The sequence below is a fragment of the Oratosquilla oratoria genome, chromosome 30 (assembly GCF_046742065.1).
Source record: "Oratosquilla oratoria isolate Oo_2021 chromosome 30, ASM4674206v1, whole genome shotgun sequence".
NCBI classification, from domain to species: Eukaryota; Metazoa; Arthropoda; class Malacostraca; order Stomatopoda; family Squillidae; genus Oratosquilla; species Oratosquilla oratoria.
In genome coordinates, this window is record NC_134806.1 from 47,598,510 (window position 1) to 47,615,410 (window position 16,901).

Here is a 16,901-nt window from a genome sequence, read left to right on the forward strand (position 1 = left end):
AAAGAAAAAATAAGAAAAGAAAAAGGAAAAGAAAAAGAAAAGAAAACAAGAAAAATAAAACAAGAAAGAAAAACGAGAGAAATAAATAGGAATAAAAAAATGAATAAAAAATCAAAATAAATCATAATAAAAAGAAAGAAAAATAATAAAATAATAATAAAAGAAAATGGAAACGAAAAATCGGAAAGAAAAGTAAAAATATAACAAGAAAGAAAACGAAAAAAATAGGAAGAAAACAAAAAAGAAAAACAACGTAAAAACAAACTAGTTATTCATAAAAAGATGTATTTATTCTAAGATCTGTTTATATATGTATGTATGTATGTATATATCGTATGTATGCATGTATGTACAAGTAGGGAGTAGATTTTAGCTAACTTCTATGTCCATAATTATCCTAGATTTTGTGGGTTACCCAGTAAAATAATAAGCTTCTATAGAAAAAAATTTATTAAAGAAAAAGAAAAAAAGAAAGAAAAAGAAGAAAAATATACAAAAGAGAAAATACAATGATAAAGGAAATATGAAAGAAAAAGAAGAAAAATATACAAAAAAGAAAATACAATGATAAAGCAAATATGAAAGAAAAAGAAGAAAAATATACAAAAAAAGAAAATACAATGATAAAGTAAATATGAAAGAAAGAGAAGAAAAAATTATCTTTCCATTTTTTTTTTTTTTTTTTTTTTTTTTTTACATACGACTTCTGTTGGCTTTCTGGGGTTCTGGTGGATTGTCTGACCTGGTGCCGTCTAGACGCCTCAGCTCCCCAGAAACTCCAGGAATGAGCCCAGAGAGAGAGAGAACAAAAAACATTACCAAGGAACGCTTGTCTGCATATGTTTATTTGTGTGTGTGCGTGTGTGTGTGTTCGTGTGTGTGTATATGTACGTATGTGTGTGTGTGTGTGTGTGTGTGTGTGTGTGTGTGTGTGTGTGTGTGTGTGTGTGTGTGTGAGTGTATGTATGTGTGTGTGTATGCGTGTGTATGTGAGTGTGTGTGTTCGTTTACACTTGCATATCTAATGTATGTATGTACGTGTGTGTATGTATATATGTACGTATGTATGTATGTATATGTGAATGTATGTATGTATGTATGTATGTGCGTCTATGTATGTATATATGTACGTATTTATGTGTGTATCTATGTATATATGAATGTATGTATGCATATATTTATGTACTTGTATGTATGAATGTATGTATGAGTGTATGTATACATATATGTATGTGTGAATGTATGTAGGCATATATGTATATATGCATATATTATGTATGTATGTGGGTATGGGTGTTTGTATGTATGCATGAATGTATGTAGGCATATATGTATATATGCATATATTTATGTATGTATGTGGCTATGGGTGTTTGTATGTATGCATGAATGTATACATGTATGTTTTTATTTGTATGTGCACTAGAGAGACTTCTTCTATTGTTAGGTTAACCTTAGAGAGGGAGAGAGATGGAGAGAGAGAGAGAGAGAGAGAGAGAGAGAGAGAGAGAGAGAGAGAGAGAGAGAGAGAGAGAGAGAGAGAGAGAGAGTGAGAGAGAAAGAGAGAGAATGCCCTCTCTTTCCACTGGGTCAAATATACGATTCTCTCAATCACTAAAACGAGAGACAAATCCAGAAAAAGAGAAAAAAAGAGAAAAAAGAAGAGACAAGAGAATGAAGAGAGTAAGGAAGAGAAAAGAAAGTGTATTTCAAATTTTATTGAGAATTAATTCAATAAAAATCATCGTTTTTTATACTGAATGGGAAGGAAGACAAGGAAGAAAAATGGAGAGGAGGAGGAGGAAGAGGAAGAAGAAGAAGAAAAGGAAAAGAGGAGGAAGAAGAAAAAGAAGAAGATGAAAAGAAAAAAGAAAAGGAGATGGGAAAGAATAAAAGGAGAAGGAAGAAGAAAAAGAAGAACAAGAAGAGAGAAGAAGAGAGAAAAGAGAAGAAAAAGAAGAGAGAAGAAGAGAGAAGAAGAAGAAGAAGAAGAAGAAGATAAAGGAAAAGAAGAAATGGAAGAAGAAACAAAGAAGAAAAAGGAGGAAAAATTGAAGAAGAAAAGAAGTTCAGCCTCTTTCAATTTAATACAATACAATCACCTGACGACCGAGATATCGATCAGCTGTTTTTTGTTTATATTCTGTAAATATCAGATCAGGTCATCAAAATCGCTAGGCAACACCCAAAATAACATATCACGTAAACATTATCATTATTATCTATTATTATTATCACTATCATTATTATCTACTTATTATTATTATTATCATTATTATTACAATAATAATTATCATTATTATTATTATCGTTATTATCATTATCAATTGTTATTATTATTAATTGTTATTATTATCATTATTATTATCATTATTATTATTATTCATTATTGTTATCATTATTCATTATCATTATTATCATAATTATTATTATTGTTATTATTATTGTTATTATTATTATTATCATTATTATTATTATTATATTCATTATCATTATTATTATTATTATTACTATTATTATTATTATTATTATTATTATTATTATTATTATATATTTTTTGCCATGACGTATCCAAATGGGGCCAAAGTGACAACGATCACAATATACCATTTTTCGCCTGCTTCGGAACACCGGCAATCGCTCCGCTTACGTCACCAAATGTGTTTTGCTTTGATGATATTGACATATGCTGTTCATGGGTTTTTCTCATTGGCATTCATGACTTCAAAAATGAACAAAATTTGAATTATATTGCCTTCCATATAACCAGACCGTGTGCTGATTTAATGAGTGTAGACCATTTGACTCTGGCGATTTGAAAAAAAGATAATAATAATAATAATAAAGTAAATAAACACACAAATAAATAGATACACGAGAACAAATGAATGATATATAATGAATAAAGATGTAAATTAATAAGGTATTAATTAATAAAATATATTCATTATTATATATTATCAGTTATTATATAAACAAACAAATGAAAATAAATTAATAATGAATAATGAAATCATGTATAAATGAATAAGAATAATATATATTAATTGATATGTATAATCAATGAAACTATCATATAAACAAACGAATAAATAGATAGATGAAAAATGAATAATTGATAATAGATAAATGTATGAATGAATAAATTAACTAATTAATATATGATAAATATAAATAGTATATAAACGAATAGATAAATGAATGGGTAAATGAGGTAATTAACACATAAGGAAACAAATAAATACATGAGTAAATGAGGTAATTAACACATAAAGGCACCCACCCATTCCACCTTTTCACCCCCTTCCTATTTTAGCTCCTCGTGGATGACGGGTCATCCTTGTATCCCGCCCACTGCCTTGCGGGATCAAAAGCAATGCAGCAAGACACAGCACACCTACAGCAAGATTAATCAATTAATAGATAGATAGGTATATAGAAATATATAAATAATAAATACATAGAAATAAAACAATTGAAATGTTGAATAAATATATGAATAAATAACAAAAATATATACATATTATATAAACAAACAAATACATATATACGGAAATGAATTGATAAATTAATAAACAATACATAAATGACGACGCCTAGCACATTTATTTAAAGGGGGGAAGGGGGGTAAAGGGGGAATAGGCTCCCTCCCCCTTTGTTACTGCTATGTCATATGCCATGTGCAGATCCAAGAAATGACGATAATTCTTCCCTTCTTTATCTCGTACGCGTCAGTCAGTCACGGGGTCGATTCACCGTGAACGCCAGATGCACTCCTCCTCCTCCTCCTCCTCCTCTTTATCTTTTCCTTCCTCCTCCTCCTTATCTTCTCCTTCCTCCTCCTCCTCCTTATCTTCTCCTTCCTCCTCCTCCTCCTTATCTTTTCCTTCCTCCTCCTCCTCCTTATCTTCTCCTTCCTCCTCCTTATCTTTTCCTTCCTCCTCCTCCTCCTTATCTCCTTCCTCCTCCTCCTCCTCCTCCTTATCTTCTCCTTCCTCCTCCTCCTTATCTTCTCCTTCCTCCTCCTCCTTATCTTCTCATTCCTCCTCTTCTTTATCTTCTCCTTCCTACTCCTCCTCCTCCTTATCTTCTTCCTCCTCCTCATGCTCTCCTGTCTCCTCCTCCTCCTTATCTTTTCCTTCCTCCTCCTCCTCCTTATCTTATCTTTTTTCTTCCTCCTCCTAATCTTTTCCTTCCTCCTCCTTCTTCTCCTCATCTTATCCTTTTTCTTCCTCCTCCTTATCTTTTCCTTCCTCCTCCTCCTCCTTATCTTATCTTTTTTCTTCCTCCTCCTAATCTTTTCCTTCCTCCTCCTTCTTCTCCTAATCGCCTCGTTCCTCCTCCTTACCTTCTCTCTTCCTCCTTCTCCTTCCTCGCCAGATAAACTCTCCTCATCTTCTTCTTCCTCTTCCTCCTAATCTTCTTCTTCCTCCTCTTCCTTCCTCGCCCGATCCACCATCCTCCTCCTGCTCCTCATCTTCTCCTTCCTCGTCCTCTTCTCCCTTCTCCTAATATTCTTCTTCCTCCTCCTCCTTCCTCGCCAGATGCACCCTCATCCTCTTCTTTTCCTTTCTCTTCCCTCCTCCTCCTAATCATCTACTCTTCCACTTCTTTCCTCCCCCTCCTCCTCTTCTAATTACCATCCTCCTTCTCCTCTTGTGCCTCCTCCTTCCTCCTCTTTCTATTCCTTCTCCTCCTTTCCACTCTCTTATCTCTTTCTACTCCTCCTTTTCTCTCTTCCTCTTCTCTTTCCCCTCCTCCTCTTCTCTCTTCTTCCTCCTCCTTCTCCTCTCTCAAAATCCCTCTGGTTTCTTCCGTCCTTCTTTATCTGTCCTTATTCTCTGTCTTAAGATCTTCTATACACATTTTATAGCCTTCTATATAAAACAAATTATTCTTGGAATAAGTGACCGGCGCTTCTATCCTTCTCCTAACAGTCTGGTTTATAGAAAGATATTTATCATGCTTAGACACATAGATATAGATGAATATAGACAGACAGTAAAATACACAGAAACGGTCGTAGAATAGCCATAACAATCTATAAACTCATAACACTTAATTTGACTTTTTTTCAATTCTCTTCTTCATGGTTTAGTATATTTTATATATATATATATATATATATATATATATATATATATATATATATATATATATATATACAATCTCCATGACCGTCGCGCAGAGGATTCGAACCACTGCTTATGGACCCAAGAGAGGCTCCACAACACCCGCCTTTGACCACTCGACCACAGACGATCTACGATCTAGATCGTCTGTGGTCGAGTGGTCAAAGGCGGGTGTTGTGGAGCCTCTCTTGGGTCCATAAGCAGTGGTTCGAATCCTCTGCGCGACGGTCATGGAGATTGTATGATTGATGTCGCTGTCCACTAGCGAATTATTTACACACATATATATATATATATATATATTTTTATCTATTTGTGTATTCATTTATGACAAATCTTCTTTTAACTTGTTCTCTTGTTGATGTCCTCCTTCAGGAGCTGGCGAGGTGATGTGCTACCAGTGCGTGTGGTCCTCTCCCGGTGTTCGAGCCTCCGAGATCGTCAGGGACGCCTGCAGACCAGGGAGTCTGGACACCAACGTGGCCCGCGTGGAGTCTTGCGCCAACGGATGCAAGACGGTGACGATGTACGAAAAGGGTAAGTTCCTCCTCTCCGAAGTCGAGGTTCCTCTGTCTTTTTTTTTTTTTTTTTTTTTTTTTTTTTTTTTTTTTTTTTTTTTTTTTTTTTTTTATTACTGTGTCTTCTCAAAAATTTGACTTATCCTTCTGGAAACTTCTGCCCCCAAAGAGGACATGGAGGTGGGAGTGTCTTCAAATCCTCTCCGAAGTCGAGGCTCCTCTCTGCCGAAGTAGAGGTTCCTCTGCCGATTTTTTTTCTTACTCTGTCTTCTCGAAATTTTGCCTTATCCTTCTGGAAGCTTCTGCCCCAAACAGGACGAAGAGGTGGGAAGGTCTTCAAATCCTTTCCGAAATTGAGGTTCCTCTCTGCCGAAGTAGAGGTTCCTTAGTCCATTTCTTTTTCTACTGTGTCTTCTCGAAATTTTGATTTTCCTTCTGAAAGCTTCTGCCCCAAAGAGGACGAAGAGGTGGGAATGTTTTTAAATACTCTCCAAAGTCGAGGTTCCTCTATGCGTCTTTTTTTTTTCCTGTCTGTCTTCTCGAAATTTTTACTTTTCTTTCTTGAAGCATCTGTCCCCAAGAGAACAAAGAGGTGGGACTGTCTTCAAATTCCCCCTGGAGTCGATGCTCTTTTCTGCCGAAATAGAGCATCCTCTGTAATTTTTTTTTTCAATGTCTTCTCGAAATTTTGACTATTCTTTCTGGAAGCACCTGCCCTCAAGAGGACGATGAGGTTGGAAAGTCTTCAAATCCTCTCCAAAGTCCAGGTTCCTCCGTCAAGACTGGTCTACCCCCACAGCTTCATTAAGGCGTTATCACACTCCGTCTGTTGGAGCAGGTTTCCAACCCTCAGCTTTCGGGAAGGAATCGGATATGCTGGAGGAAATTAACTTTCCTCCAGCAAAATATCAAACGACATTCTATGTTTTTTCCTTGAGAAAACAAAATATTCTGCCACGGGGATTTGACGGCGGGAAAAGTGCTGGAGGTGGGCGGTAGGTACCGCCGATAAATCGGAGGTTGGAGGAAAAACAGCCCAGTGTGATAACCCCTTTACATGGAGACCCTCCCTCCTACTCCCCTGATGCAAGAACAGAGAAGACGAAGATAACTCCACTCACAACCACTCTCCACTCACACCTGTCTCTTCCCCGCTCCCTTCCCTGCTCGACAGACATTCACCTTGTGCCCAAGGCCAAATGGGGTTTTGGTCTTGCTTACTTGGCCCAAACAGTTGCCGTATTATAACTATCAACATCAAGATTGAACCTACAAATTCTTGAACCAACATGTTCATCAATATATGTATATTATATATATATATATATATGTGTGTATATATCATATACATAAATATCCTATATATATATATATATAATATATGTATGTGTCTCTCTCTCTCTCTCTCTCTCTCTTTCTATTGGATGTTCTCTGTCTCTTCCTCCATCCTAATTCTTCCCTTCTTCCTTTCTCTCTCTATCTCTCTCTCTTTTTCCCTCTATCTATCCACCCCTATTTTCCTCCCTCAACTTCTTTCTCTACCTCCACCCTTCCCTCCCTCCCTGTCGTTCCCTCTCGTTCACTCCCTAACTCCCTTCTCCCCTCCCCTCCCTTCTCCTCTCCCCTCCCCTCCTCTCTCCCTCCCTCTTTCCCTTCTCGATTATGTTTGCCAATTAATTTCTTTCTTTTTTTTCTGTCAAACTGACCTTTAGCCTAATCAGAATCTCCATCCTCCTCCTGCCCTTCCTCTTCTTCCTCCTCCTCCTCCCTCCTCTCATCTCATCCTTCATCATACCTCTCCTCCTCCTCCTCTTCTCCTCGCCTCTTCTTCTCTCCTCCTCTTCCTTCTCGGCCTCTTCCTCTTTCTCTTCCTCCTCCTATTCTTCCTTCTACACCACCTCCTTATTCACCCCCCCTTTTCTTTCTTCTCTCTCCTCCACCTCCGCCTCCTCCTCTTCTTCTTTTCCTCCTCCTTCTCTTCCATCTCCATTTTCCCTTCCTTCTCTTCCTCTTTCGCCTCTTCCTCCCCCTCTTCTTCTTCCTTTCCCTCGTCCTTTTCTTCCCTCTTCTATTTCAGCTCTTCCCTCTCCTCCTCTTCCTCTTTCGCCTCTTCCTTCTCCACCTCCTCCTCATCTTCTTCTTTTCCCTCCTCCTTTTCTTCGTTCTCCTATTTCATCTCTTCCCTATCCTCCTCTTCCTCCTTTCCTCTTCTTCTTCCTTTTCCTTCTCCATCTCTTCCATCTCCTTGTCTTCCTCTTTCACCTCTTCCTCCTTTTTCTCCTCCAGCTCCTCCTCCTCCTCCTCTTCTCCTACCTCCTCCTTCCTCCCACACCTCCTCCTCTTTCCCCTCACCCCTACGTACATATCCATCTTCCCTCTATCTCTCTTCCCCTCGTTCCCCTATTTTTATCAACATTTTCTTTGTTCCTGCTTTATCCCTCTCTCCCCTTTCCCTCCCTCACCTAATTTATTCTCCCCACACCTTCTCCTCCCCCCTCCCCTTCCTCCTCCTCCCTCCCTCCCCTTCCCCCTCCTCTCCTCTCCCCCTCCCCCTCCTCCATCGTTTTTCTTTCGTTGTCTTTGTGTTGTTTGTTTCTTCGCAAAATGTTTTCCCATGATGTCTACAGTTCGAAACCTCGCCGCTTCAAGATCAGTGCCAGTTCGTCCATAGTACGCCTTTAATTACTTCTCCTCTTCCTCTTCCTCCTCCTCCTCCTCCTCTTCATGTCTCTCCTACTCCTATCCCTTCCTCTCTTCATCCTCTTCTCTTCTCCTCCTCCTCCTCTTCATGTCTCTCCTACTCCTATCCCTTCCTCTCTTCTCTTCTTCTTCCTCTTCATGTCTCTTCTCCTATTCCTATCCCTTCCTCTTCTTCTCTTCTCCTCCTCCTCCTCTTCATACCTTCTCCTACTCCTATCCCTTCCTCCTCCTTCTCCTCCGCGCTTCTTCTTCCTCCTCCTCCTCTTCATATCTTCTCCTATTCCTATCCCTTACTCCCTTTTCCCCTCTTCCTCCTCCTTCTCTCTTCTCCTCCTGCTCTTCATGTCTCATCCTTTCCCTCCTTCTCTTCCTCGTCCTCCTCCTCCTCCTCCTCCTCCTGCTCTTCATGTCTCTCCTCCTACTCCTGTCCCTTCCTCCTCCTTTCCCCCACCTCCTCCTCTTCTTCATACCTCTCCTACTCTTATTCCTACCTCCCTTTTTCCCCCTCCTCCTACTTCTCTCTTCTCCTCCTCTTCATATCTCTCCTCCTATCCTTCGCCCTCCTCCTCTTCTTCCTCCTCTTCCACTTCATATCTCTCCTCCTCCTCTTCCTCCTTTTCACGTCTCTCCTACTCCTGACCCTTCCTCCTCCTCTTCTTCTTCCTCCTCTCTTACCCTCCGTTCTTGACCTCCTTCTATTATTCCCTCCACACCCCTCCCCCTCTCCTCCCTCCCTCTCTTCCCCTTTCCACATAATTTCTCTTTGTGGCCCAATTTCTCCTTTTTCTCTTTCTCCCTTGTTATCTTTTCTCTCTCTCTCTCTCCCCTTCTTCCTCTGTTCATCAATCCTCCTTTTCGTCCATCGCCTTCTTTCTATCTCCCCCTTTCATCTTCCTATTTCTTCTTCTTTCATGTCTTTATCCTCTTTTATTTGTTTCCTCCTCTCTTTCTCTCTCTCTCTCTCTCTCTCTATTGACTCCGCTGTCATCTTTGTGTTCACATTCTAGAGTCTCACTCTCTTTCTCTTTTCTTGTTCTCTTTCGATTTACATCTTATTTGTATTTCTCCTCTCCTCCTCCTCCTCCTTTCACCCTTCCCCTCCACCGTCTTCCCTTCCTCTTCCTCCCCCTCTCTTTCTATCTATCGTCACTCTGTTTTCTCTTCTTCACTCCAATTATTCTCATCTTGTTTGCAATTGTTTCTCCTTTGGTCTTTCTTCTTCTACTACGCTTGTTGTCGTCATCGCCCAAGTAAGAGAGGCGAATTCGCCATTGAACCCCCTCTTCTCTCTTTCTCTCTTTACCTCTCTCTCTCTCTCTCGGTTTTCGTTGACCCTCTCTTTCCTTTGAAACTCCTCCTTGATTGTCTTTTGTTTTCTTCGACTCTGTGTTTCAGTCCTCTCTCTCTCTCTCCTTCTCTTTCCCTGTTTTCGCTGATTTTGTCTCAGCCTTCTCTCTATCTCTCTCCTTCCTTTCATCGAGTGTGTGTTCTAGTTTTCTCAGTCTCTCTCTCTCTCTCTTTGTCTCTCTCTCTCTCTCTCTCTCTCCCTCCCAGTTTTCCTTTATTGTGTTCCGATCCGCCCTCTCTTTCTCTCTCTCTTCTTTCTTTCTATGTAACCAAGCCATAGCCTCTATTTGTATCTCTGTCTGTATGTATGTTTGTTAGTTTGTCTGTATATGTCCATATAGACACGTTCTAGTAGAAATATAGGTAAAAAAATAAAGAGAAAAAAAATTCCAACTACAACATAAGATAAACAGATAAAGGAATAATGATTAATATTAAACATTGAATTACAAATAACAAATAGTAAATTAATATACTATGAGAAATAACAAATTAAGAATAACCATGTATAAATATAAATATTTTATATTATTTGTTTTTGTTTTGTTATCATTTGTCTGTCTGATTTTCATTTATTACTAGTTATATGTCAATTTATTATTATTTACTATTTACCTGTTTGTTTATTATTTAACTATACCTATGCATTTATTTATTTTATTTGTTATTTACATTATTATAGTTTTTATTAGATTATTATTGAAAATCCATGTGAACAAGTTGTATAGACACGGTAAAGGAAACATGGACTCGGTGAAGCTTTATTCCTGACGTTTCGTCTAACGACTTTCTCAAAGGAATGAGCATACTAGAAACATACAGAGATTATAAACCCGCCTTATGGCTCAAGGGGGTGTACGAGCATATAGCGCTGCGTCCTGATTGGCCCGCTGGGAGCTTCACCTGGGCCAAATCTTCAGCGAATATAGCGCTTCGTGATTGGCTGTCTCAGCGGGCCAATCAGGACGCAGCGCTATACGCTCGTACACCCCCTTGAGCCATAAGGCGGGTTTATAATCTCTGTATGTTTCTAGTATGCTCATTCCTTTGAGAAAGTCGTTAGACGAAACGTCAGGAATAAAGCTTCACCTCCAGTCCAGACGACATTACCTTATTATTATTATGATTTTTTTCGCATCCGACCTAGATATGGACCAAAAGGTCTCCTGTCGGCATGCTCCGCCTTTGTAATCCTTTGTAAAAAAAAATTAAACAAATGAAGAAATAAACACACGAGGGGAAGTCTTGGGTACAAGCCCGCCATGTTTCACAACTCCACAGACTCCACCAACATTTGTGTTGGGAAGTTTATTGTTGACAACAATTCCTCCAAGACATCCCCCCCAGTCCCCCCTTCCCCCTCCCCCTAGATCCCTTTCCCCCTCTCCCTCTTCACTCCCCAAGCCCCTTTCCTACCTCCCCACCCTCTCCCCTTCTCTATCTCCCCCAAACCTACTTTCCCCTAACCCCGTGTCTATCACTTCCCCCCCTAGTTCCCTCTCCCTTCCCCCAATCCCCTCTCCCCTCCCTCTCCCCCTACACACAGACTTAAAACGAAAAATGTTTCTTCTTCATTGCAATTGTGTTGATCGTTAGTCGACATTTGCAACTTGAACGTTGCAAGATCTAAGTATCTCTTTCTATTTTTTATGTGAATTTATCCAATTATTGTTAGTCATTTACTTATTCATATATTCATTTACTTATCTATAGTCTTCGAAATAGATTTAAGGCAAAAAATATTTTGATTCATTTACATTACTTAAAATATAATTAAAAGAAAAAAAATTGTCTATTCGTCTATTTGTTTACATTATTTGAAAAAAAAAATTTACTTATTCATTTATTTATTTAAATTACTTTAAATAAAAACCAGGAAGGAGAAAAAACGAAAAACAAAAGAAAACACTAAAACGACATTAAACAAAAAAATATATATATAAAAACAAGAACCATATAAAAAAAAATCTTCATTGCAACTCAAAATATATCAAAACTTCTCGAATCCTCCTAGTTGTGGGTTCGAGTCCCGCACTCCTGTCCGTTTCTCAGCAACGAGAGACTGAGTTCAGGCGTTATTACACAGGCCTATTTTTCCTCCGACTGTTGGGGCAGATTATGCTAGAGGAAAATAATTTTCCTCCAGCATAATATCAAACGACATTCTACGTCAACTGTTGAGAAAACAGAATAGTTTGGTATAAGAATTTGACGGCGGAAAAAAGTACTGGAGGTGGGCAGTGCCGCCGATTAATTGGAGGTTGGAGGAAAAGCAGCCTACTATGAAAACGCATTTACCTGCCCCAATAGTCTCATAAACACATAACAGGGCAAAGGTGACTGTTTCTGCCGTAGGTTATCGGCGCCCTCTCTCTCTCTCTCTCTCTCTCTCTCTCTCTCTCTCTTTTTTTTTTTAATGTTTGTCTTCTCGAAATTTTTACTTTTCCTTCTGGAAGCTTCTGTCCCAAGAGTTCTTCCGGAGAGCCTCTTGCACAAAGAGGCCTTTGGCCATCGATCTTAAAGGATCCAGGCTTGACAAAAGGGGAAGCGGGATGAGGCGAGGGGGGGGGGGGTAGGAAGAGGGAAAAGAGGGGGGGAGGGGGCGGTAAATGGGGAGGTAGAATGGGAGGGGGACCACAGGAGGAAGGGGAGTGGGAGGAGGGAGGGGTAGGGGGAGAGGATAGGAGGCTTGGGGGAAGGGAGAAGAGGAGAAGGAGGATTAGGAGAAGTGGAGTAGAAGGGGGAGGGGAAGGGATGAGGAAGGAATGGGGAAGGGGAGGGAAAGGAATGGGGTAGGGGGGAACAGGGAAGTGATGGGGAGGAGTGGGGGAGAGGGATTGGTGTGGGCGGGGATGAGTTAAAGAAGAGGAGAGGGACAAACACACACACACACACACACACACACACACACACACACATATATATATATATACATATATATATATGTATAAAATATATATGTATATATATGTATATAAATATATGTATATATATATATATATATATATATATATATATATATATATATATATACACGCACACAAGAGTCATAATCAACAAAGTTTTGAAATATTTACAGAAAATGCACGGAGAAACTAAACGGCAAAACATTTATTCCTATTGCGGTTCTGAAGAGGCCTTAATAGACGAAAACGTTCATTTGTCTGTTTTCATATTTCCCAGCGGTTTCAAAGATAAGAATATTTATTTCCCAGCCTGAGATAGAATAATATTTTCCAGCCATTTCAGAGACAAGGTTGTTTAGTTTCCAGCCTGAGAAAGAATCATATTTCCCAGCAGTTTCAGGGACAAGGATGTTAAGTTCCCAGCCTGAGAAAGAGTTATATTTCCCAGCAGTTTCAGGGACAAGGTTGTTTAGTTCCCAGCCTGAGAAAGAGCTATATTTCCCCTCAGTGTCAGGGACAAGTAAGTTTAGTTCCCAGCTTAAGAAAGAGTTATAATTCCCAGCAGTTTCAGGGACAAGGATGTTAAGTTGAAAGAATCATATTTCCCAGCAGTTTCAGGGAGAAGTAAGTTTAGTTCCCAGCTTAAGGAAGAGTTATAATTCCCAGCAGTTTCAGGGACAAGAAAGTTTAGTTCCCAGCCTGTTTACCTTATATTAGTCGTTTACAACGTTTTCAGCACGACAAAACGTAAGGTAGTTTGTGTTGTGACTCATCAACGGGCGAGCGCTGAATACATTTTGGGTTCGTGACCTCAGCAGAGCAACGACCTGACCTGAGGTTGTGCGTAGGAATGATGAAGACACACATACATCGTACAAAACAGACTACAGGTGACATATATCACATGTGACGTCACAATGAACGACAGGGATCGTCATAAAATGTGTAAACATAAGTTTCATTCACGTAAGGGCGTGACAGAGAGATAGAATTTTTTTCTGTCACTTCTTTTCGTTTACCATTTATTTCCTTCGACCATCTACCTCCTCCTCCTCCTCCTCCTCCTCTTCCTCCTCCTCCTCAACGGCGACGTATTCTCAACGAACTCCACCAAAACTTGAGAACCATGATGCAGGGAAGCCTCAAGCTCTTCCTCTCTTCATTAAGATGAAGAAGAAGAAGAGGGAGAAGATGAAGAAAAAGAAGAGGAAGAAGATGATGAAGAAGATGGAGAGGAAGAAGATGAAGAAGAAGAAGAAGAGGGAGAAGATGAAGAGGAAGAAGATGAAGAAGAAGATGAAGAGGAAGAAGATGAAGAGGAAGAAGATGAAGAAGAAGATGAAGAGGAAGAAGATGAAGAGGAAGAAGATGAAGAAGATGAAAAGGAAGAAGATGAAGAAGAGGAGGAAGATGAAGAAGAAGAGGAAGAAGATGAAGAAGAGGAAGAAGAGGAAGAAGAGGAAGAAGAAGAGGAAGAAGAAGAAGAAGAGGAAGAAGAAGATGAAGAAAAAGAAGAGGAAAAAGATGAAGAAGATGAGGAGGAAGAAGATGAAGAAGAAGAAGAGGAAAAGATGAAGAGAAAGAAGAAGCAGAATAAGAAAAAGAAGAAAAAAGAAAAAGAAGAAAACACTAAAGAGGAACATGAAAACAAAGAAGAAGACGACAGAGAATAATAATAAGAGGAAAAACAAGAGAAAGAAGAAGAAGAAGCAGAAAAAAAATACTAAAGAAGAGGAAGACAAAGAAGAGAAAATGTCGAAGAAGAAAAAGAAGAAAAAAGATTAAAGAGAAAGAAAGAAAAAGAAGAAGAAGACGACGGCAAAGAAAAAGAAGAAGACAAAACTGAAGAAGAGGAACAAGACAAAGAGTAAGAAGAAGAAGGAAAAGAAAACAAAGGAAACAAAGAACAAGACAAAGAAGAAGAAGAAAGCATAGAAGAAGGAAAAGAAGAAGACAAAGAAGGGGAACATAAAGACGAAGAAGAGAAAAAAGAAGAAGACGAAGAAAAAAAAAATTAAACATTCTTCCTCAGGCAACGGGATCAATCTAGGTCGCGGAGGCTTTCTCTCTCTCTCTCTCTCTCTTTCTCTTTCTCTCTTCGCTAAAACTTTCTTCTTTTGTTGTTTGTGGACAACTTTTTCCTTCGAACCAAAACCAACACAGCAAACCTAGCTTTGTCACCTTCGTCTTCATCTTTTTTTTTTTCTGTCTCTTTTGTCTCTCTTTTTTGTCTTTTTCTTTCTCTCTCTTTTGTCTCTCTTCGTGTCTCCTTTTTGTCTTTTTCTTTCTCTCTCTCTTTTTCGTATACATGTTGTGCATCGGTGGCGTCATCGGTAGCGTACTGGTCTCACAGTCTCTTAGTTGTGGGTTCGAATCCCGCACTCCTCTCCGAATCCCAGCAGTAACTGTGACCTGCCCCAACAACCCCCCTCCCCGAGTCAAAGGTGGCGGCTTCTGCCGCAGCTGCTCAGCGCCTCCTGGCGTAGTTAGCTCCTCCTCACCCTTTATACTGAAGACCCGTGGAGTCCAAGGTCCTGTTCACACAAGCGGTTTGAACCGCGCGGAAACCGCGTAGTCAAGGAAAACGTCGGTTGTATATGAACACCTCCATTGACATACATTGTAACTGAATCGCCGTTGTGTGAACAGGACCTAAAGCTCCTCTCACACGTGTCGACTTTTTGCCGTGCGTCGTCCACGACACAACGCCGTGCTTTCAAAGAATTATGGTTGCTTAAGGACGCACAACGACCATTACTACATGTGAAAGCGTCCATAGACACCAATGGTTAGTTGAAAGTACGACGTCGTGTCGTGGACGGCGCACGGCGAAAAGTCGGTCCGTGTGAGATGAGTCTTAGAGGTAGTAAAAGGGAGGTTTAAGAAGGGATATTGGAAGTTAACACTATTACACACACACACACACACACACACACACACACACACACACACACACACACACACACACATATATATATATATATATATATATATATATATGTATACATATATATACATATATATATATATATATATATATACATACATATGTATATATATATATATATATATATATATATATATACATATATATATATATGTATATTCATTTACTATGGGCCTGTCTCCATATCATGAGTTCTGCGCGACGCTGGTCCGGAGGGGTGTCAATAAAATCCCTAAAATATTGACAATAAAACTTATGTCAATATACTTATGTTGTCAATGCTTCCATATGGGGGGTGTACCAATGGAATTTTCTCCCTTGTAAGGGAGGTGGCCTAATCTTCACCTCCTCCCCATTCGCCCCCCCCCATCTGTCACTCGTCACGCCCCCAATCTATCCCCCCCAAAAAAGTCCCCACGAACCCAGTCCCCCAACCCAAATCTTGCCCCCAACCCTCTAAATCTAACCCCCTAGCTCAGTACCCCCTAACTCAGTTCCCCCTAAACCTATCCCCCTAACTCAGTCCCCCCTAAACCTATCCCCCTAACTCAGTCCCCCCTAAACCTATCCCCCTAACTCAGTCTCCCCTAAACCTATCCCCCTAGCCCAGTCCCCCCTAAACCTATCCCACTAACTCAGTCCCCCCTAAACCTATCCCCCCTAACCCAGCCCATCAACCCCAAAAACTAAACCCCCTAAATCAGTCAACCCATTTCCCCCCCTTAACTCAATTCCTCCAACATATCCCCCTAACACCACAAAACTATCCCCCCTAACCTTGTTCCCCAATTTAGCCCTCACCCTTCCAAGCCTATCCCCCTATATCAGTCTCCTATCCCCAACTTAATTCCCTAACTCAGTCCCCCCCTAACCCAATCCTCCAACACAAAGGAACAAAGGAACACAAAGGAAGAACAAACAACATCAGGAGGCCTACTGGCCCTAACGAGGCTGTTTGTGTTTACTATATTAAGCTACAGTTAAGAAAACAGGGCAGAAGATGAACTAACACTACTGCTACCACTATCCTATACAATTACAGTACCCTCAACCTATCCCCCTAAGCCTAATTTCTTAACTCAGTCCCTTAACCCCCCACATATCTCCCAACCCCCAAACTAATTCTCTAAACCCTAACCCAGCCCCCACCCTTAACCCCCCACATATCCCCCTAATCCCTAAACAAGCATCTCAACCCCCGAACTATCTCCCCGGCCCCCCAACCCATCCCCCCAACCCCAAACCCCCCAAGCTATCCCCCTAACCCCCAACTTCTCCCACTAACCCTTCAACCTATCCCCCTAACCCCCAAGCTATCATCCTAACCCCTCAACCTATCCCCCATAGCCCC

General features: G+C 40.1%; 1 protein-coding gene across 1 annotated transcript in view; it reads left to right on the forward strand.

Moving 5' to 3' along the window:
- Positions 1-16,901, forward strand: part of LOC143041353 (uncharacterized) — a 169,915-nt gene that overhangs the window by 65,107 nt on the left and 87,907 nt on the right. Inside the window, exon 3 of the mRNA XM_076213180.1 lies at positions 5,508-5,669. Within this exon, the coding sequence (XP_076069295.1) occupies positions 5,508-5,669 (162 nt within the window). The remainder of the gene's footprint in view (positions 1-5,507; positions 5,670-16,901) is intronic.